Genomic DNA, 22,641 nt, shown 5'->3' with positions numbered 1-22,641 from the left:
TAATCTTATAAACCTCGATCATGTCACCCCTCAGTCGTCTTTTCTCCAAGCTAAAGAGCCCTAAGCGCTTTAACCTTTCCTCATAGGGAAAGTGTTCCAACCCTTTTATCATTCGAGTTGCCCTTTTCTGCACTTTTTCCAAAGCTATAATATCCTTTTTAAGGTGTGGTGCCCAGAACTGCACACAGTATTCCAAATGAGGTCTCACCATTGATTTATATAGGGGCATTATTATATTGGCTGATCTGTTTTCAATACCCTTCCTAATAATCCCCAGCATAGCATTGGCCTTCTTTATTGCAGTCACACACTGTCTCGACATTTTCAGTGAGTTATCCACTACAACTCCAAGATCTCTCTCTTGCTCAGTCTCTGCCAGTTCAGACCCCATCAATGTGTATTTATATTTAGGATTTTTGGCTCCAATGTGCATCACCTTGCACTTGGCCACATTGAACCCCATTTGCCATGTTGACGCCCACTCGCCCATCCTTGACAGATCCCCTTGGAGTGCCTCACAATCCTCACTGGTTTTCACCACCCTGAACAACTTTGTATCATCCGCAAATTTAGCCACTTCACTGCTTACTCCCATCTCCAAATCATTAATGAACAAGTTAAAAAGCAGTGGACCAAGTACTGATCCCTGCGGTACCCCACTGCTTACCACCCTCCACTGAGAAAATTGCCCACCTACACTCACTCTCTGTTTTCTATGAACTAGCCAGTTTTTGATCCATAAAAGGACTTGTCCTTCTATCCCATGATTTTTGAGCTTACTTAGGAGCCTTTGATGAGGAACTTTATCAAAAGCTTTCTGGAAGTCAAGGTAAATAATATCTATTGGATCCCCCTTGTCCACATGTTTGTTCACCCCCTCAAAGAACACTAACAGGTTAGTGAGACAAGATCTTCCCTTACAGAAACCGTGCTGAGTCTGCCTCAATAGGTTTTGTTCATCTATGTGCCTACTAATTCTTTCCTTAATAATGGTTTCCACCAATTTACCCGGTATCGACGTCAGACTGACTGGCCTGTAATTTCCCGGATCTCCTCTGGAACCCTTTTTAAAGATGGGAGTGACATTAGCTACCTTCCAATCCTCAGGAATGGAGGCAGATTTTAAGGAAAGATTACATATCTTTGTCAGGAGATCTACAAGTTCACATTTGAGTTCTTTCAGAACTCTCGGATGTATGCCATCTGGGCCTGGTGATTTTTCAGTTTTTAAGTTGTCTATCAGTTTTAGGACCTCCTCTCTCGTCACCTCAATCTGACTCAGGTCTTTCAACACCCCTCCTGAAATCAGTGGTTCTGGAGTGGGCAAGCACTTCTCATCTTCCACAGTGAAGACGGAGGCAAAAAATGCATTTAGCTTCTCAGCCATTTCCCTATCATCCTTCAATACTCCTTTTACCCCTTGGTCGTCCAAGGGCCCCACTGCCTCCCTGGCTGGTTTCCTGTTTCTAATGTATTTGAAGAAAGTTTTATTGTTGGTTTTTACGTTTTTTGCTATATGCTCCTCATATTCCCTTTTTGCCTGCCTGACCTCAGACTTGCATTTTATTTGCCATAGCCTGTGTTCCGTTTTATCAGCCTCACTGTGACTAGCTTTCCACTGCTTAAAGGAATTCTTTTTACTTTTTACAGCCTCCATTACTCTGTTTGTTAACCATGCAGGCTTTTTCCTATACCTTTTTGTGCCTTTCCTAACCTGCGGAATATATATTTTTTGAGCTTCTAGGATCGTAGTTTTAAATAGATCCCAAGCTTCCCCAATTGTTTTGACCCTTTCTACTTTTCCTTTCAGTTTCCTCCCCACGTGTCCCCTCATATCAGAGAAATTACCCCTTTTAAAGTTAAAAATGGTTGTGTGAGTCTTTTTGGCCAATTCGTGCCTCAGGCAAGGTGCTTCCTTAAATAGAGGCCTCCCCCAGCAGAGGTCAGGCAGCAGCTATTCAAATTCAAATTCACCCAGGCACTCAATCACAGGCAAAACAATGCCCCTTCCACTTCCTCTCAATTACAGGCAATCCCAGTCAAACAATGCCCGTTCCTCTCCCACACTCAATCAGCCAGGACTCTGCAAGAACTCTAAGTGCTTCCACACACTGCTAAACACAGTTTTCCCACAAAATATCCTTAGCTGAATTCTCTCAGCTGAAAGCAAGTAAAAGAAACCCACTCACCTCTCTCACAGCTCTCTCTCCTGCTCCTGCTCAGAGCTCAGCTGCTGAGTTGGGAAAGTTGGGAATAAGTTTGTCTGTTTTCCAAGAGCTCCATACCAGTTCATAATGTTTGGGTGCATGTATGGTTCCATGTGTATGTGTTTTGCCCCCTGGGAACTGTAGCTCCCAGCGCCATCCACAGAGGAGAGCTACCTGGAGATTCAATACACACACTCACCATCAACACCAACACACTGGGTAACAAAAGCAGAAGTTAAAGGATTGATTTGAACAGAGAAGACACTGAACAAAGAGCTTTCAGGTGGGATGATCCAGTTTTGTAATTTCACAGTGCTCAGTGAAAGTTTAATCGAAAGTCAGAGGTGAAAACTGCAGAATTTCTGTACATGAGCCTACAATGTTTCATAATTTAGACAGGTTTACAGCAATCAAGTAATTCAGTGAGAGCTGTATCAAACATAAGGGACCTCTTAAGAAAACGATGCTTGATTCATAATGCATCAGAACATTATGAGCTGGAGAAATTCATCTTCTGAACAAGGTAATTAGGAACGTTGGCAGCATCATTACACTTAAGCAGTGTTGCACAATCCATTATTAAATTATGATTGCAACATCCATTGTAGATTCAGGAAGCAGCAACAAGATACAGACATTCTAGAGCTGACTTTAACTTTTTCTGTCCTCTTGGACATAATTAATTGGGTACAGTATTGTTTTCTAATATTTTTGGAAGGAAATAGGGGGCACCGCTCGTTCTCTTTTAGTGTGAAGGCAAAGCAAAGACAAACAATAGCAGCTTGCTTCTGAAATGACAGTGTGGTACAGGATTGACAGCGCAATCCTAGGCAGAGTTACACCCTTTCGTGGGCCTACAAAAGTGTAACTCTGTTTAGGATGGTATTGGAAATATACTGTCCTTTGAAAACATAGGTGCAAACATAACCTCAGGCTAAAGGTTCCCTTGCTCGAAAGCCAGTCGGATCCGACTCTAGGGTTGCGGTGCTCATCTCCGTTTCCAAGCCGAAGAGCCAGCGCTGTCCGAAGTCATTTCCGTGGTCATGTGGCCGGCATGACTAAACACCAAGGTGCACGGAACGCTGTTACCTTCCCACCGAAGTGGTACCTATTTATCTACTTGCAATTTCTTGCTTTTGAACTGCTAGGTTGGCAGGAGCTGGAACTAGAGACGGGAGCTCACTCCATCATGTGGCACCCAGGTCTCGAACTGCTGAACTACTGACCTTCCACAGCCTGCAGTTCAGCGTCTTAACCACTTGAGCCACCTCAGGCTAGAGCGAAGTATTGAAGTGTTCAGCCAACTTTTTTATCCCTCATCTTCGAACATTTTGTATATGTGTTTGTGAAAGGCCTAGAAATATGCAAACTGGCTTCAGATATGTGTTTTATTACACATCCATCTGCTGAATTCATATGCTTGGTGAACTGTGGGGCTGTATGTGTTCCTGATAGCTTGTATTGATACTTAACACCTTTGCTGATATTGGAGTTCATTTACAAGTGAGACAGTATTATCAGTTTGGGTGAAATTAGCAGATGAAATTAACCAGGTGAATGTGTGCATGGGTGCAATGGAATGGGTTAACATGCTGAGCTGCAGACTGGAAGGTCTGTAGTTCGGTAGTTCGAGACCCTAGTGCCGCATGATGGAGTGAGCTCCCATCTCTGGCTCCAGCTCCTGCCAACCTAGCAGTTCGAAAGAAATTGCGAGTAGATAAATAGGTACCGCTTTGGTGGGAAGGTAACAGCATTCTGTGCACTTCAGCGTTTAGTCATACCAGCCACATGACCATGGAGAAGTCTTCAGACAGCGCTGGCTCTTCAGCTTGGAAACAGAGATGAGTACCACCCCTTAGAGTCGGATTCGACTAGCTTTCAAGCAAGGGAAACCTTTACCTTTACTAAGAAAGCACAATCGTTCCAGTAATCAGGAAGAATGGTTGGAGAGACAGCATAGTCAGTGTTGTGGCTCAGTGGTAGAAGATTGCATACAGCAGGTCCCTGACTAAATCCCTGTTTTCTCGAGGTAAGAGGATCAGAGAGTAGGTGGTGTGAAAGATGTCTACCTGAGATGCTGTAGGGCTGCTGTCAGTCAGGATAGGCAATACTGGCTTTGATAGACCAGTGATCTGACTCAGAAGAAGGTGACTTTGTGTGCTCAACTTTTGTCCACATCAGTAGTGCTGCAAAAGTTTATGTCTCTTTAAGGATGAAAAATAGACACAACACTTGAAGAGTTATGAGGGGCGTTTGCAAGTGTACTTACCACGTTCAATACAAATGTGCCCTTTTCTGTCCTAGAGCAACCTCTGCAAAACCAGTTGTGCAAATTTTCAGCATGGCTTAGATCAAACCGGAGAAAATCCAGCTGTGGAGTACAACTATCAGCTGCTGCTGATTACTTCAGCAGTCTCCTGTGATGCCCCTCCCCAACCCCAATCCCTGGGGCCAATGTGCAAATGTGTTTGAAATCTCTGCAATTCTTACGAGGTAGGGAATGCGGACTTATTGATATCAAACGATGCAACTTTAAAATGCTTATTTTCAAAAGGCTGGCTATCTGAGACCCGAGAGTTAGAGAGACTGATGGATATATCAAAAGTTCAATTTGAGATTGTGAACCAGGATCAAACTGTGTGAAGAACATCCTGTTACCATTCTTAAAATATTGTCAGTCTTCACCCTAACAAAATAAGTGAATTTTTATGCAAATAGTCAGGAAGCCAAATGACGGTGGCACATTTTAGGATGCAGTAGGGATTACTTTCTTTTTCCCTTCAAATGTCTGTGCCAGATCACACACATACATAATCCAGTCTTTACAAGATCTTGTGATATTTACTGGAGACAACCAGCCAAGCCAATTTCAAAACAATCATCTGTTTCTCTTGTGGGAGCTCTCCGTTTTGGTGGTATCTGTCCTGCAAGGGGAAAGAAATACCTCTCAGTTCTCTCCCAACTTTCTCATGGGGTGGACTGAGACTTGGAGACAACAACACCCTAAAATTGGTTAGACCAATGTCAGTTAGTTGAAATCAGTGGGACCTCATCCAAACTCTGAGTTGGAAGTAATAGATATGAAGCAAGTTAGGTCACAGACCAGTGCAAGGACTGGATCATAGACTCATAGGCTTGGAAGGGGCCATACAGGACATCTAGTCCAACCCCCTGCTCATTGCAGTATCAGCCTAGAGCAGTAATGGCGAACCTTTTAGAGACCGAGTGCCCAAACTGTGACCCAAAACCCACTTACGTATTTATCGCAAAGTGCCAACACGGCAATTTAACCTGAATACTGAGGTTTTACTTTAGAAAAAACAACTCATACATTAATTTAAGATGATCCAAACAAAGTAAGGAAAGCAATCCCAAATTATTTCATTTACTTGAAATTATTTGGCAGAGAATTCGACACTGTAATGATGGTCTGGGCCTGGCTGGGGCGATGGCCCGCGTGCCCACAGAGAGGGCTCTGAGTGCCACCTCTGGCACCCGTGCCATAGGTTCGCCACCAGCCTAGAGCATTCCTGACAAGCATTCATCCAGCAATTACTTGAAGATTCAAAGCAAATAAATTTGCACTTTATTTACGTTGGATGACGCTTGAGTTGAAGTGAATGAGGCGGTCTCTTGCAAAAGAGAAAAGGATTATGTCACTGGAGAAAATATTTCATTCGCCTTCGTTTCTATGCTTTTCAACAGTCTCAGCATACGCTCTTTGCAGCAGACCATTGTTCAGTTTGGTGTAGTGGTTAAGTGCGCAGACTCTAATCTGGGAAAACCGGGTTTGATTCCCCACTCCTCCAATTGCAGCTGCTGGATGACCTTGGGCAAGCCATAGTTTTGTCAGAGCTTTCCTTGAAAGAACAGTTCTCTCAGAGCTCTCTCAGCCCCAACTACCTCACAGGGTGTCTGTTGTAGGGAGGGGAGGGGAAAGGAGTTTGTAAACTGCTCTGAAATTCCAAGTGAAGGGCGGGGTATAAATCCAATCTCTTCTTCTGAGTGGTCAAGTGGCATTGTGTAAACTGGAGCAGACTGCTGTGAGCAGCTGTTGCCATGGTGCAGTGACAGCAGGACAGGGACTGTACAATTTAGTACAAGTGTGTGGCTCACACATGGCCATTAGGAGCTAGCACCAGCTGATGATGTTTTGTGGTTCCTGTCCGTGCTGAGCACTGCTGGCCATTTGACAACCGTGCACCTGCCTAATGCTGCTTCAGTAGCCTCCATCTCTTTTGCCAGCAAGTGACATCCTCCAGCAGGTGTGGTGAGCCCCTCCTCTCCCTGCTTCCTTCCATTCCCCCACTTCATAAGCAGCATTGGGTATGAATCAGCACCGAGCATTGTGGTACCCCTAAAACCTCTCCCTGCCGAAGAGCCCCGTCTGCCTTGAAAGCAAACTGTGACACATCTGTGAACCTGAAAAGATGCACCTGATCAGTCTGATGTCTTTCCTGTCTTCTCCTGGGTTCTGCTTCCGTGCATCACACACAGCAAAGCCTCCCTTCTGTGCTTTGTCAATGGGTTGCACGTTCTCACCTTGAGATGAATGGAAATGTTAACTGGAATGTGGGGGGGGGGAGGGGAGGGAAAAAAAAAGAAAAGAGAAACAACTTGATGCTTGTCCAAACCTACTCGTGTTTATACTGGAGCCTGGGAGTGACATCAGAGCAGGGAAGAGTATAAACACTTGCAGGACTTTACTCGCAGACTTTAAAAACTGCAGACACGCTGCTGTCTCCAAACTGCCTGGGGAGGGATGTGCTGAAGTGTCAGAATGAAACTCCAGCTTCTCTTGATCTCCTTCCTCTGTCTCCTTTCCAAGGTAAGGAAGCTGGGGAATGTTAGCTTAGACAGGCAGGATCTCCCCCCCCCCCCCACTTGCAAAGCAATTTATAATCAAGCAAGGCCAGTCTGGCAACTATAATGTTTTAAGGATCTCTTGAACGCTAATGTTCTGTAGTGTGGATGCTTAGCCTAGTATCACGTGTCACAGAGAATGGGTGGTTTGAGAACAACTTTGCAAAAAGCTTTTTAAGACCGTTGCCCAAAATACACAGTCCTTTAGTGCCAGTGGTCCAATATTCTGGTGGACTTCTTATATCTGGTTCTTCTGCATTCATCCCACCAGTAACACAGGCATGTGCTTATGTTAGCTGAGGACCCTGCACAACAATCAATTAAATAGTTTCTTCTGCACACTCAGTTCTCCGGGTTACAACCTACGAAGGCAGGCGGCCAAACAGCTGGCATTATTTTGTGAGATTGCTCAATTGTTGTCCAACTTTCACTCCAGAAGTACTGGGAAGCACATGGACAGCTGATGCCTCCTGCAGGCTTGTGCTGGATGAACAACACCGTTTGTTTAAAACAGACACACACAGAGACCCTGAAAACAATTTGAACACTTGAGTCTTCCTACAGTTTTTGGACTGCTGCTGAAATTCCAAGTTTTGTACACACGGGAAGTGCTGAGGTCACTGCTATTGCATGCTTGCTTGAATTGCTGAGGTCTGTGACCAGAGAGTCGGTGTTACCTGAGGATACAGCAATCTGTAATAAATGAGAGAAAGACGAAATTAATCCAATCTAGGGTTGCCTGCTTCAGTTTGGGAAATACCTGGAGATTTTGGGGGTGGAGTCCAGGGACAGCAGGGTTTGGGGTGGAGAGGGACCTCAGCAGGATACAGCGTCATACAGACTGCTCTCCAATGCAGCAATTTTCTCCAGGGGTCCTGAGCTTGGTTGTCTGGAGATGAAGTGTAATAGCAGGAGATCTCCGGGTGCCCCGTGGAGGTTGGCAACTCTAATCAAACCATACCAAGTCTCCAGCATATTTGCATATAATTGGAAGAAGGGAACCTATTAAAATAAATATCTTAACTTTTATGATAATTCTATTCTAATAAGTGTGGCACTTTATTCCTGGATAAAGACCAGGGTACACCAGGGTTTTCTAAACCACGGTAGGCACCTGTTTTGGCTAGGACGCCAAAGAGAAGCAATGTTTACCTGTGAAAGTGTTCATTTGTCAGCAAACAAAGAGGGGGAGAAAAATGTTGTACTTGGCTGGACACAGAGGGAGAGCAGCCTCTCGGGGGCGCACTGGCTTGTGGCAGCAATGGGGTGGGAGACGGGGGCAGGCGTAAGCCAGGTCTGTTGTCTCCTCCTGTACTGCCAGCCCTTCAAGGACCCACCTTGGTTGCTGGCACAGAGAACCCCCTTGTGGGCTAAGTAAAATGGTCTGGAGTATAACTGGGTCGCACCTTGGTGTTTAGTCATGCCGGCCACATGACCACGGAAACGTCTTCGGAACGCACTGGCTCTTCGGCTTTGAAACGGAGATGAGCACTGCAACCCTAGAGTCAGATTCAACTGGCTTTCGAGCAAGGGAACCTTTACCTTTACTTTTACCTTTATTTCTGCAGGAAAGTTGATTCCCAGGGCCACAGAACCTGCATGGCTCTCTTTTCTCTCTTCTATCACTGCAGCTTCACCGAGGCAAAAACAGCAATTTTGTCCCCTTCCCCCTACATACTATAGCCCACAACCTACATGGCTGTTGAGCCGCCTGACTCTGGGATTCAGCTTTCCCTGGGTCTGATGGACCTGTTGGGAGGAGGGAACATCAATGACTATTAGTGCTTTCTGCTGTTGGATTGCTGGATCCAGCCAACATTTTGGCATAGGTACCAGATGGTATAACAGTGGAGATTTTAACCTTGTCCTTGCTGCCTCATCTCTTCAGTGGCACCTCTGGTTTATTCGTGTAATTTACAGTGAATGAACAATGAACCGCAGTAGCTACCTGTAAGCAGCCAGCAGACATCAAGTGCATGCCCTGTAAGACCAGCAGTTTTGATGCAGCAAGAGATGGTGTCTGGTTATTCCTTGGTGCGTGGGATCTTGGAAGGGGGCAAAGGAAGGATGGAGGCAGTGATACTGTGAGAAGCCAAACACAGGTCAGATGCAGTAGATCCCAGGAGCAGTGGAAAGAGGTTAGAGGTGTGCCCTTGCAAAGTTATCATCTTAGTTCCATTTCAGGAAATCAGGAAAGGCATTTTTAATAATTTCTGTTAAATATGGGAACAACACTCTTGATATTCCCCTTCCCATACAAAATGATAATTTTGCAAGTCCCCCCCCCCCAAAGCTGCAAGACCAGAGAGGGAGGAAGGCCTGCAGCCCTCAGCTGGTTCACAGCAGTTGTCCCTTTAAAGCTTAAAAGGCCACTGTGCCACAGACCAGCTGTGAACAGTAAAAGAATTCCTGACCAGATTCTGGATATTTGCATTGTGTATCAGGATTAAAATGCTGGGATCAGGAAAAGCTTTTTATGGTATCAGATATTGCTGACCAGATACAGGAAATGGTGGATACAAGTGGGTGCCCTGCAAGAGCCGCAGGGGAGGGTGAATCCCATATCCCCCCCCATTGCTGAGCCAGTGAGGCTCGAGGCTCCACTGTCTAAAACTGAGTCCAGCAACTGGTATCAGCTGCTGACACTGGGCTTGCAGAGGCTGCCAGTGGCCGCTACTGCCATGCTCAGACCTGGAGCAGCTGTCAGAGTCCTCTTCTGCTGATCTTGGGCTGTCGGCATCCACCACTTTAGCACCTGGGCCTGCAGTGGCATGATCTGCTTCAGCTGGGCCTGCAAGAATCATTGGGGGGGGGGAATCCCCACCCCACATTTCCTCATCAGGTCTAGTGTGGCTCCTGGGCTATGCAGCTGTGGCCGGGCTCAGTTTTGCTCCTGGGCTGTGCAGCCACCACTGCCAGGCTCAGTGTGGCTCCTGAGCAGTGCTCCCACTGCCACTGGCAGGCCCATCGTGATTCCAGGCTCACGGTCTCCTCCAACAAATGTCAGAGGGAAGTGCCGAGAACACTGTTTTACTTTTCAGGAAATTTACCCCCCCCCCCTGTGTTTGTTTGTTTTTTTAAATTCATATTTTTCTGGCAACCTGGGGGATGCCCCAAGTTTGCTGAAAAATCTGTTCAGTCTCGGTGTGGCCCCGATTGGTAGATTTAGCTATCCAGAGATGGCAACCACACATGACTAACAGTCTATAGATTGTATCAGGTCAGCAATATCCAGTTGCACATCCCCAGAAGAATGGGTGAGCAGCTTCCCCCAGCTTGAACAGAGAGCCTGAATAAGGCTCTTTATGGATTCACACGTAAAAGGTCATGGCTTGTTTTCCCCCGAATGGATGCTATCGAGAAGCAGCTTTTCTCCCAACCTACACCATTGTGGGATGGGAGAGGCCATGTGGACAGGAAAGTGTACATTTTCATGGTCCTGCCTATACAGGTACCATCTTTCCCATCCTAGTCCCCCTGGTGGCTTCTACACCACCAGGGGAGACATTTTCCAAAAATGGTAATCAAAGTATTTTTTTAACAAAAGGCAATTGACATATCCATATAACCAATATGTTGGGCATCCTCCCCTGGTGGTGCAAAGTGGGGGGAGGAGAATCTGGGGCAGGGAAAATGCGAAGAAACCTGCTATGTGGAGGCCGTCTTGCACAACCACAGGAAAGTGGACCCAGGTGCAAAGGGCCAAAGCTCCAAGCCCAATGCATTTGATAACTATTTAGGTCAAATCACCACTTGCCTAGTCATCTAGGTCAAGCGGGAGTCATTTTCAGGCAGTAAAGTGCCCCCCCCCCCCATTTAGGTTTTATTTGTCTACCACAGTGATGAGTGGGCAGAACTAGTGCAAATGAACATAACAAAAGAATGGGCAGTGTCACTTGTGAACGTATTTGTAAAGATAGGTTGACAATTGCTACCTTTGAAAGTCTCCCTCAGCAGTCTGAAATGCTGTGCTTGATCTTATGACAATGACTTAAATCATTTCATCTTGACAAAAATAGAACTGAAACCCCCCCAAAAGCACACCTGAGCTTTTTCCACAATGCATTATTCAACCAGCCCCAGCTGTCACTGCTAGCATTGCTATAAATAATGTTTATAAATATTTATAGTAATAGCTGCTGTTTTGCACAATGCAATAGGCTAAAAAGTACTCCTGAGGAAAAAGCCCCTGGAATATAGCCAAAATGTCCTTCCCCACTGTAACATTTTGCAATATCTTCTTTTTTATCTAGTACATTTTAACCCTATCTTCCCCCCAAAAAGCCCAGGGCAGCATATATAGTGTTCCATAAGGGTGGGCATAAACCAGCTCATGAACGAAAGTTTGTGAGGAATTTTGGCCAGTTTGTGGTTCACAAACTGAAGTTCATGGCAGGTCAACTGGCATGAACTTTCCATGAACTTTCAAGCCGTTTGTGGAGGTTTGTGCGGGTTACTGAATGGATACATTTCCAGACAGTCTCTGCTCAAACAAAATGTTTACCAAACTTCAAAGCTACAGAAGGGTAGTGGAATTCTCTAGCCTTGGAAACACTGTTGTCAGTTTAAAATTAGTCATGTCAGGTTCAAGAGGGTTCCTCCCCTTTGCCTATGTTCCTTTGTGTTCATTTCCCATTTTCTTGCACAGAGCTTGCAAATCCCATCCCCCTCACTTGGATTTGTGACTGTGCTTTGACCTCAATCCTTTTAAGCATGCAGTGCCAGTGGCACTGGGTTCTGCTGGACACTAGTACATTGCACTGGTTCTGCTGGGCTAGCAACTCCCCATGCTTGGATTGTGATTCTGTGCTTTGACCTCAGTCCTTTTAAGCTTGCAATGCCAGTGGCACTGGGTTCTGCTGGACACTAGTACATTGCAATGGTTCTGCTGGGCTTGCAAAAATGCCCCCCCCCCTGGTTTCTTCTACTGCAGAGATTCTCTGCTGTTACCCAAAGTGGTTGTGAGGGTCTCCTGAGTTTGTTGGGGAATTAGCCAGGAAACCCAAACAATGTGAGAGGGGGTAATCAAGCAGGATCTCCACCTATGTCTATGGGGATTTTTCCCTCAGTAGAACTCTCAAATGAACCAGGCTGTGATTAATGAAATAGTTTTTATTAAAGATAATTGAAGAATAAAATCAAAACATTAATTGAAAATGAACACACATACAAGTTCAGAAATAAAGGTGGTAGCTTATAGAGACAAGGAAGGGAACTTATTCTGTGGGACTATATTTACCTATTCAAGGAACAAAGATCCAAGGAGGAGGATTAGCAAAATGAACCAGCATCTCACTCCAAGCGGGGTACCCAACCATTGTGTTGGGGGTGTAAGTTAGTGGATGTCCAGATACACACATTACTGAACAAAGCATGTCTTGTTATACCCCTTGGAGCATGACGTAGAACAATGCTGTGATGGTTTGAATGAAACAGTGTTGTCTGAACCAGGAAGCTTCATAATGTTCCCAGGAATTGCAAGTGCAATGTAACATTTATGTGAAATGTCTATTGTGTTCGGTCACCTCTAATTGCCAGGACAAGACAACTATCACACAAAGGATTATGGGATTAAAATGGCTATAGACTCACATAGGATAACCAGGTAAGGGAAGGCAAGGTGGGGATTTGGTTAGATTTACTGCCTTTTCTGAGAAATCAATCTTTGACATTGATGGATTTAAAGAGGGAACAGAACTGCCAAAAACCAGACCTTTGCACCTTTAAGATCAGTTTTTCAGACAGGCCTCTGGTCAATATTTGATGGTGCACATTCCATGTGACTGTAGGACCTATTTTGAGCTCTTATTTGCAGACCAGGGAAGAGTCTTGAATGCGCGACCCTGTGAGATGTTAAGAGAGGGAAGGTTGCTTGTGTCACCTGTTTATAGGTACCAAGCTCGTCCTTCCAATGGAGGACGGGGTCAAGCCCTAACACTGGTTTGACCTTAGTCCTGTTGGGTTTGCACTGTCACAGTGGCACTAGTTCTGCCAGTCACATTGCACTGGGTTGCAAAAATGCCCCCCACTTTCAGTTTCTGGGACTTCTGTTCTGCTGGGCTTCTATTGCCCTTGCTTTTTTGCTGTTTTTCCCCTTCCTCCATTGTAAGGCACCTTCTGGGTTGGCATAATTCGTATCCCATAAATCCAATCCTCACCAAACTTGGAGGCCATGTAGAGGAGAGTCAGCTGGAGATCCCCTGTGAGTTTGGTGACTCTAGCACATGGGGAGGGTATCCTACCATGAAACTCACAAACCAAACTGGTTTGTTTGGCTCTTAAAAGTTCATGATGGTTTGTGGTTCACGAACCAGGAACAACACAAACCATGAACTGAACCGCATTTTCCCGGTTTGTGCCTATGCCTAGTGTTCCATTCCTCCTTTTATTCTCACAATAACCAAGTGAGGATGATACTTATTTAGATATTTATACCTCACTAAAGCAGTTTAGCACAACTGTATCCCCTCCTCTAGCTTATCCTCACAACAGTGAATGCTATTGTGAAGCAGGAGAGGCAGGGTGACAAAGTATACATTGCATTTTTCATGTGGTCACCATGGGGTCTTGCAGCCATACACCAGCTGTGAGTGCCTCATGGGAACTCTGTTTAGAAGCAGATTGGAATCGTTGTGTGGGTGGGAAGGAGGGACTCCTGCCTTCCTCCATGCACCATTTTCCTGATCCACAATGGTGCTGGAGGGCATTATTTGCCCAATCAGGGGGGCTGCACACATATGCCCCTCCTCCAGGACTGGGCCCCTGCAGTGCTTCTAAATAGACTTCCCATAAACAACTTGCAGCTTGCGTCCTGCTGCAAGTCCCTATGGCAACCAAATGGCAAATGTGACCCCGAGAGAGAGAGTGACTGACCCAAGATCACTCATCACACTTCCATGGCAGACTGAGGGAGCAAAACTGGCTCTTCTGAATTCTACTGAAAGATACTGGAGCAGATTTTAAAGGGAAGTCAGCACGGATTTGTACCCAAGAAGTCCTGCCAGACCAAACTCATTTCCTTCTTTGATTGACAAGTTTACTGGATTGAGAGAATGCTGTTGATGTTATTTATCTGAATTTCAGTAAAGCTTTTGACAGGGTTCCCCATGATGTTCTCATGGATAAACTAGAGGACTGTGGACTCTAGAATAGTTAGGTGGACAGGGAACTGGTTGGAGAACTGCACTCAGAGAGTAGTTGGCAATGGCATTTCATCTGAATGAAGGGAGGTGTCCAGTGGGGTGCCACAGGGCTCAATTCTGGGCCCAGTACTTTTCAATATTTTTATAAGTGATCTGGATGAGTGTGTGGAGGGGCTACTCATTAAATTTGCAGATGACACCAAATTGGGGGGAACAGCAAACACACCAGAAGATAGAGAGAGGTTTCAACAAGATCTGGACACACTGGAAAAGTGTGTGGATTTGAACAAGATGCAATTTAACAAGAATGAGTGCTGAGTTCTACATCTGGGTAACAAAAATAAGGAACATGCATACTGAATGGGGGATACATTTCTGGGTAGCAGTGTGTGTGAACAAGATCTTGGGGTACGAGTGGATTGTAAGGTAAATATGAGCAGCCAGTGTGATGCAGTGATAAAAAATGCAATCTTGGGGTGTATCAACAGAGGCATAAACCACAAGATGTCATAGTCCCACTGTACACTGCATCGATCAGGCCGCACCTGGAGTACTGTGTGCAGTTCTGGAGGCCTCACTTCAAAAAGAATGTGGACAGGACTTCCGGTTTGTGGATTGGTGATGGCGGTCGCTCTCCCCGGACCTTGGGGGAGCGATGAGCACACCAGCAGCATGGAGGGGTGCTACCTCAAGTGGCATTCCCACGGAGCCTTTGTGATAGGCTCCAGGCCAGAGCGCTTTTGAGGATCAGCCTCTTCGACGGCTCAATGCCGAAGAATCGAGGCTTCCCTCCACCCTCACGGTCCTGCCATTGTGTGGCCTTCGAGCACAAACTAATTCAACCGGGACAAGTGTGGGAGATCGAGCGGAATAACGAATGTTGTGAGCGAGGTCAGAGATATGACCAACAATGAACATGAGTTCAAAGTAAACGGAGTATTTTAAAAAACAAATCCCCCCCCCCATGGGAAAAGCGGAGCACAAAGAGGGATGCCTCTTAAGTGCATGGACAGATAAACGTATTGAAGGGGGAAGGGAGGAAGTAAACAGCGAGTTTATTTTGAAAGACTTACATGAGTGCTGATAGTGAGGCGATGAGTCTTTCGAGCCCTTGCGAAGCGGTTTGAAATTGTTAGCAAAACTGTAAAATGGCGGCTTCCCAAGGAAAGTTAAAAGCGAAAGCACCGGGCAGTCCTGCAACTACAGATGGAAAAAGCCAATATGATTCTCAGGTTCCAGGGAGTTCCTGAAGCAGCGAAAGAGGACCTGAGGAGTTTGCTTAGCGAGATTATCGCTCCAGTGATAGGCTCTACAGCGGTAGAGTAAGTAGTAGTAAAAGATATGGAGGTGGTCTATAGGGCATACTCCAATTATATTAAAAAAATATTCTACCTGGAGAAATTGTGGTCAGATTCTCAAGAAGACAGACCAGAGATGCTATACTAAAGGCAACCTCAGCAACTCCACTGAAATTGGGGAATGCAACCATTAAGACTTTACAAGACATTCCATTTGAAATTCGTCAAAAGAGAAAAAGCTATAAGGACATAATCTCTTTTCTTCAAACCAATGGAATTCAGTACCGGTGGGTGATCCCCGAAAGTGTCATCTTTAAAATTAACGATAAAAGAGAGAAGATTGACTCAATTTTTAAAGCCAAGGAATTCTTGAGACATCAGCTGGGATCGGTGGAAGAATCCAAAGACAAAGAAACCAAATCAAGTGACTCTGCTACCTCTGGAACGGATGAGAATGAGGACTCTGTGGTAGAAACGGGAGCAATTAAAGTTGCATACGATTTCAGAGACAGAAAACCGAAGTAAAGGCAGAAGGACTTTGAAAAGCACCTTTTGAAGTTAAGAAGATGCTCAGAAAGTTCTCTCATAACCAGGGGTCATTCCGTAGAAAAAGAGATGCAGGAGCTCATTAGCATAACTCATTAGCATAACTTATTTGCATATACCACACCCCCTGACATCACCGGAAGTGTGTCAGAAGGCAACACCCACCACTCAGGCTCCATTGGACTGTTTTGGATTGCTAGCTGTTGTGGGGGGGGGGAACGTGCAGAGGAGGGAGAGCTTGTATAAAACTTGGTCTTAAAGGTGTCACTGGACTGTTTTGGACCAGAGGGCCGGGGTGGAGGTCTGCAGCTTACCTGGCTGCTTCTTGCTCTGACTGAGAGCTGCTGGGAGCAGCATGTGCTCGCCCCCTTGGTTCTTTACTGCCTTGCTGCATGTGCCCGCCCCCTTGGTTCTTTACTGCCGGAGCTCTGCTCCTGTGCGCTTCTGCAGGAAATGACCCCTGCTCATAACAACTAACATATTAATATAGAAGCTGTGAAAAACAAGAACTTTACAAGTATATTGTGATACTAACACTTTAATTACTATCATTTAGTTTAACACGGATATGATCTCCCTCTCTTGGGTTTTTAGTTAGTGTGGGTTTCTTTCCTTTATCCATAGTTGTAGTCCCCCTCCCTATATTTCTTTGTAGTTATTAGTCTTATGAAAAAATAATAAAAATTACCCCTTCTGGGGTTTCAAAAAAAGGGGGGAAAAGAAGGTGGACAGAATGGAGCATGTACAGAAGAGAGCAATGAGGATGATTGGGGGCCTGAAGACCAAGCCCTATGAGGAAAGGCTGAGGGACTTGGGAATGTTTGGTCTGGAGAAGAGGAGGTTGAGGGGGGACATGATTGCTTTCTTGAAGTATCTGAATGGCTGTCACTTAGAGGAGGGCAGGGAGCTGTTCCTGTTGGTAGCAGAGAATAGGACTTGCAATAATGGGTTTAAATTAAGGGTGGGAAGGTACCATCTGAATATTAGGAAAACCTTTTTTACACTAAGAGTTGTGCAACAGTGCAATCAGCTGCCTCACTGGCAGTCTTTAAGCAGCAGCTGGACAAACACTTGTCAGGGATGGTCTAGGCTGATCCTGCATTGAGCAGGGGGTTGGACTAGATGGCCAACTCTTGTGATTCAATGATTTTATGGTTCTAATCCAACAGTCTAAACACCTCACCAGCTCTCCTTTCAATGTATAATTCTATGACATCATCTCACCATTCACCTTTTGTGTATGTGTATAAAGTCCCATCAAGTTGCAGTGGATTTATGGAGAACTTGTAGGATTTTCAAGGCAACAGACAAACAGAGGTGACTTGCCACTGCCTACCTCTGCATAGCAAACCTGGACTCCCTTGGTAGACTCCCATCCAAGAACTAAAGATCCGAGTCCAGTAGCACCTTGAAGATCAACAAGCTTTTGAGACCTTGCATTTGGTATATGGATTTTGTAATTTATTGGGTTGAATAACGATATATATATATATATTTTTAAAAGCTTTTAAGACTCAGAGCTTCCTTCATCAGATATCTGATGCTTGTACCCTGAAAACCTTCTTGGTCTTTAAGGTGCTACTGGACTCGAATCCTGAATTTTGCTCTGCAGACAAAATGTATTCCACTGAATGAAACTTCTGTGTCTGGATTTGCACTGTGTGTCTCCATTGCCTTAACTTGATCTGAGGAAATATTTGGAATGCCTCTGGGGATATATGTATTTCTGCTATCCATGTAATACATATACCAGGGGATTGCATAAGCTATTTATCCAGTACTCCTTGCCTGGCATTTAAAGTAAAAATTGAAAGGTTTGTGCTTTTAGCTCTGCCTTTGCTTTTTGCTGTGCCAGCAGACAGCAACTTGTATGTATGGAATGAGTATGAACGCGTGTGTGTTTTCTTATGCAGACAAACACCTGTTAAAGCTGCAGCTGCAGAGTAGCTGGCTGGCAGCATACTTGTGCACACATCTGCTTGAGTAACTGTCCATTCCCTGTTATGGTTATTTACTGCTCAACATATTAAAGCTAGTGGTCAGTAATGAGAATGGAGAAAAGGTGTTTTTGACTCTGTAAATCAAAGGTAATATTTGTTCTATAGAGATGATCTTTGCCTATGCAATTCTTGTGTTATCCTTGAGTCCAGTAGTACAAACTTTCATGTACACGCAAACATCTTCAGATATCCAGAGTAAAACTTTGTTGGTCTTAGAGGTGCCACTGGACTCAAACTTTGTTCTGCTGCTTAAGGCCATCATGGCTACCCACCTGAAGTTGTGTTATTCTTGTTAGCAAAAGTCCAAATGCTGACAAGAACTGCATGATCCTTGTATATGTTTCAACAGTCCGTGTTTACCAGGGACAGTCCCTTTTTCTGATACTTGTCCTTGGTACGTTATTCCTATTGGTGAATTGTGAACGTGCCTCTTAAAAATTGTGTTCATGTGAAATGCTAGAGTTTTGCAGGGTTCAGCTTTCTCTCTCTAGGCCCTCTGGAATAGTTAAATCTCTCAATGGGGGTGAGAGGTGGCGAATACATCTTGTTTATATAGTACATGCATATAAATACTAATACATGAACACACAAGAGGTTGCCTTATACTGAATTAGACCATCGGTCTATCAAGGTCAGTATTTGTCTACTCAGACAGGCAGTGGCTGTCCAGGGTCTCAGGCAGAGGTCTTTCAGATGACCAGCAACCTGGTTCTTTTAATTGGAGATGCCAGGGATTGAACCTGGGACCTTCTGCATGCAAAGCAAAGGCTCTACCATTGAGCCACAGCTTGTTCCCTACTACTAATGTATCATGCTGTGCCCAGCTTGCCATTTGAATACACCACAGCTGCTATGGAACATAGGCAGTGTATAATCTATGGGGGTACATGATAAAGCCACTTTGCTGGAGCTAAGTTATCAAAATATCTTCTTTGGTCAGTCTCAATGGAAGACCACATGATAACGGATGTTACCTTCCACTCCATAGAAGATATTTTGACTACTATAGGAAATTTATCTTTATATCTAACTCTGAACTTGGCCCCAGAATGCTTGCTGATCAAAAAATCTGTACAATGGGGCCAGGTACGGAAGAGGGAGATGTTTCTGTAAATCCTGGGGAAATCCCAGGCTTGCAGAAAAAGCTTAATTTAAAAGAAATGAAGGGATAAAATAAAGTAAGTTTTTAAATGCTGAGGTTTCACAAGATTAGCTCACAAGATCTCAGAAGGCCTTTTTGGTTGCCTAGACAACAGTGGAAATTGCAGTTGCCTTGGTAATACAAAATGGATGCTGTAGGACAGGCAAAGAGGAATGGGCTGGTAGGAAAATCAATAGGGGAAATGGTGGAGGGAAGAAGCAAAGCCGGAGTGGAGAGAGAAAGTAAAGAACAATGAAGTGGGGGATGGGAGATGGAGGGAAAGAAGGAAGGACTGGAGGGAAAGTGACAGATGAGAAGGGAACTGAAGAGGGGAGAGGGAAGGAAGGGCATAGGGAAAGGGGAGAAGCTGTAGGGGCTATGAGGAGGAGTGAAGGCTGAGATAGCAATAGTGTGGGGAGGGACACCTCTGGGTGGGGGATGAGATTCCATATCTGTGAGTTCTCACCATGCTTCCATTAAAAAAAAAAATTCTAATGTATCTTGAGCCAAAATGATGAATATCACTTTTGGCTTGATTTGGCTCTGTCAACAAAGTGTTGATAAATCGGTGTATACAGCAGGCAGAGTGGAACCATCAGCAATGAGACGACGGTGGAATGTGGGTGGGCTTCTGGCAGTAATCATTCCTATGAAACTTGAGGGATTACAAACATTTCCTTATTTCATCTGTGAAATCTTTGACAGTACGTCCTTGACTTCAATGGGTCATATCATGGGAATTTAACTAACTAGTGTGCTGCTCACCACTTAAGACTGGCTTCCCAAACCCATCTCTGTATACTCAACCACATGAAGAGAGGTGGGTGGAATCAGAGACTGGGTTTTTTCAGTAAAGGCACCTCAACTGCGAAATGCCCTCCAACCAGAGAGGTTCTCCTGGTACTTTACCTGTTATTCTGAACATGTCAGGTGAAAGCAATTTTTAAAAATTAATTAGTTTTTTTCACACAGACATAATACAGTACAATACACCATACAACACACAGCTGTACAACCTATATATCAGCGGGTCAAGCAGATTCTAAGTAAAATATATGTCAAATATTGTCAAGGCTCAGTGAGATATGCAGGCTATAAACCATTAAGCCAAAAAAGGTCATAATATCACAGCTAAACTGAACCCATGTTGTCTACCAAACTTTAAGATTCCGTACACACCTAAGATGAATTATATAAGATTATTTTATTTTCCCAATTACCTACTACTTCACAATCAATCCAGGCATTTCTTTGTCCTACAAATTTGAAAACATCAGATTGGGAATTTAGCTCTCTATTCCAAAAATCAAAAAAGAGCTTCCAAAAATCAGAGAAGTAAGCATGTTTAGCATCTCTCAACTTAATCAACTCAGTCAATTTAGATAATTTAGCCAACCCCCTTAGTTTATTTATCCAAGCTGTAACATTTAAACTTATTTCCTTTCCCTAGTTCTAAGCTACCTGCATTTTGGCAGCCATCAATAAATCAAGAACTATACTTTACGGATGTCTGTCTAGGCAAAATTCCCAATAATAAACATTATAACTGTTTGTTAAGGTTATTCCTAACGTTCATTTCATTTCTCTATGTCCCTCCAGAACTCCATAACTGCCAGACATTTATAAAACATGTATATTGTCCACAACTTGTGGTCTGCATTTCCAACAGGATACATTGTTCACATGTAAAGTATGATTTAATTTCTGCATCAAATGCAATTTTATTTGCCTTTTATTAAGTTTTTTAAAATGCTCCTTACTGAGCTTTTTGGATAAGGTATTTCATTTCCCAATATGTTGCATTTTGTTCCCTGTTTTTATGTTGCTGTTGATTGTTTTACTAATGTTTTCTCATTTTTATTCTACCGCATTATTGTCATCAGCTTTATTGTAAGCCACTTCACGTTTAATGGACCGAGAGAAGCTAAATAAGCAGAAGGGCCAGTCCCTCAAGGACAGTTAGTACAAATATATTTTAGCCCTCTGTCTGAAAATTTATTAAGATATTTATACTGTGCTTTCCTCCCCAATGGGTCACTCAGGGAGCTTCCACGGTAAGACAGGGATTCAAGCCGGGGTCTCTGATCCCCTAACTCTACCTTACTTTTGCAATTCTACTATCAATTTCAAGGAGGCTTGTGCAGGAGAATACTATGTTGGGGTGTGCCCTAAATTTATTTATTTATATTCCAATTTATATCCCGCCCTTCCCCGCCAAAGCAGGCTCAGGGCGGCTCACACAGATAAAACACAGATTAACAATTAAATCATTAAAACCATTAAAACCATTAAAACATTACAATATTGCATATTAAGTGCTAGTGATGTTATTCCAATATCACAGCAATGGCGGTGCTGCATGAGTGCATACCATATGGCAGTGGTGGCGAACCTATGGCACGCGTGCCAGAGGTGGCACTCAGAGCCTTCTCTGTGGGCACACGTGCCATCACCCCAGCCAGACCCAGACCATCATTAAAGTGTCAAATTCTTTGCCAAATAATTTTAAGTAAACGAAAGCATTTGGGATTGCTTTCCTTACTTTGTTTGGATCTTCTTAAATTAATGTATGAGTTGTTTTTTCTAAAGTAAAACCTCAGTATTCAGGTTAAATTGCCGTGTTGGCACTTTGCGATAAATAAGTGGGTTTTGGGTCACAGTTTGGGCACTCGGTCTCTAAAAGGTTCGCCATCACTGCCATATGGTGTTCATTTCCAGCGTTGATCTTACTCGACGTGCACAGGCTGTCGATAATTCAACAGGAACCAGGCTATACAGTAGTTACTAGTGATGGTACTAGAAATGTGCACCTAAGAACACATGAATGCAGACAGCATTTCTTCCTGTTCCAATTCTCTCTCTCTCTCATATGCAGGCATGTGCCCAGCTCTGCCAGACTCCCTGCTATTGCCCTTGGCTCCCTCCCCGTTGCCCGCCAGGCTCCCCCCTGGTTCTGGACGGATGCGGGTGCTGCAATATATGTGCTCGCAGGCTGGGAGAGCCCTGCAACCACCTTCATGTGTGTGATCAGAGCCAGGGTCTCGTCTGTGACTACAGCACTGCTCCTGCCGGGAGAAGAGGAGAAGGCACCTGCAATTGTGAGTTGACGGTCAGTCTTTTCAGGAATCCCTGAGGCACAAAGGGAGGGGATGTCCTTAAAGCTAGATAAAGCCATATCCTTTTTTGTTTCTCACAAAACAGTGGCCAGTAAACCAGCTCTCTCCTTTGGCCTTCTCCTGTTTTTACATATTTGGAAGTTCTGAACTTCAAATCAAGAGTTGGGCCAGACTGTAGATTTCACATATTCCCACCATTTGGTGGGCATCTTCACTGGGAAAGGATAAGGCTCTTGCAGTCGCATCAATCTAACTTGGTAATGACTGTTCAGAAATTGGGTACACACTACGGGCTTCCTTTTACGTCACCACACTGTCTTCTCCATTC

The 22,641-nt window shown here is 44.4% G+C and overlaps 1 protein-coding gene across 1 annotated transcript in view; it reads left to right on the top strand.

Moving 5' to 3' along the window:
* The first annotated feature begins 19,342 nt into the window (after window positions 1–19,342).
* WISP2 (WNT1 inducible signaling pathway protein 2) overlaps window positions 19,343–22,641 on the top strand; it is a 12,100-nt gene continuing 8,801 nt past the window's right edge. Inside the window, exons 1-2 of the mRNA XM_015413971.1 lie at window positions 19,343–19,378; window positions 22,073–22,295. Coding sequence (XP_015269457.1) covers window positions 19,343–19,378; window positions 22,073–22,295 — 259 coding nt within the window. The remainder of the gene's footprint in view (window positions 19,379–22,072; window positions 22,296–22,641) is intronic.

Source organism: Gekko japonicus, unplaced genomic scaffold, assembly GCF_001447785.1.
Source record: "Gekko japonicus isolate JY-2015 unplaced genomic scaffold, Gekko_japonicus_V1.1 scaffold2001, whole genome shotgun sequence".
Classification (NCBI taxonomy): Eukaryota; Metazoa; Chordata; class Lepidosauria; order Squamata; family Gekkonidae; genus Gekko; species Gekko japonicus.
Note: the sequence above shows the minus strand (reverse complement) of the source record. Positions and strands in the feature narration are given on the sequence as shown.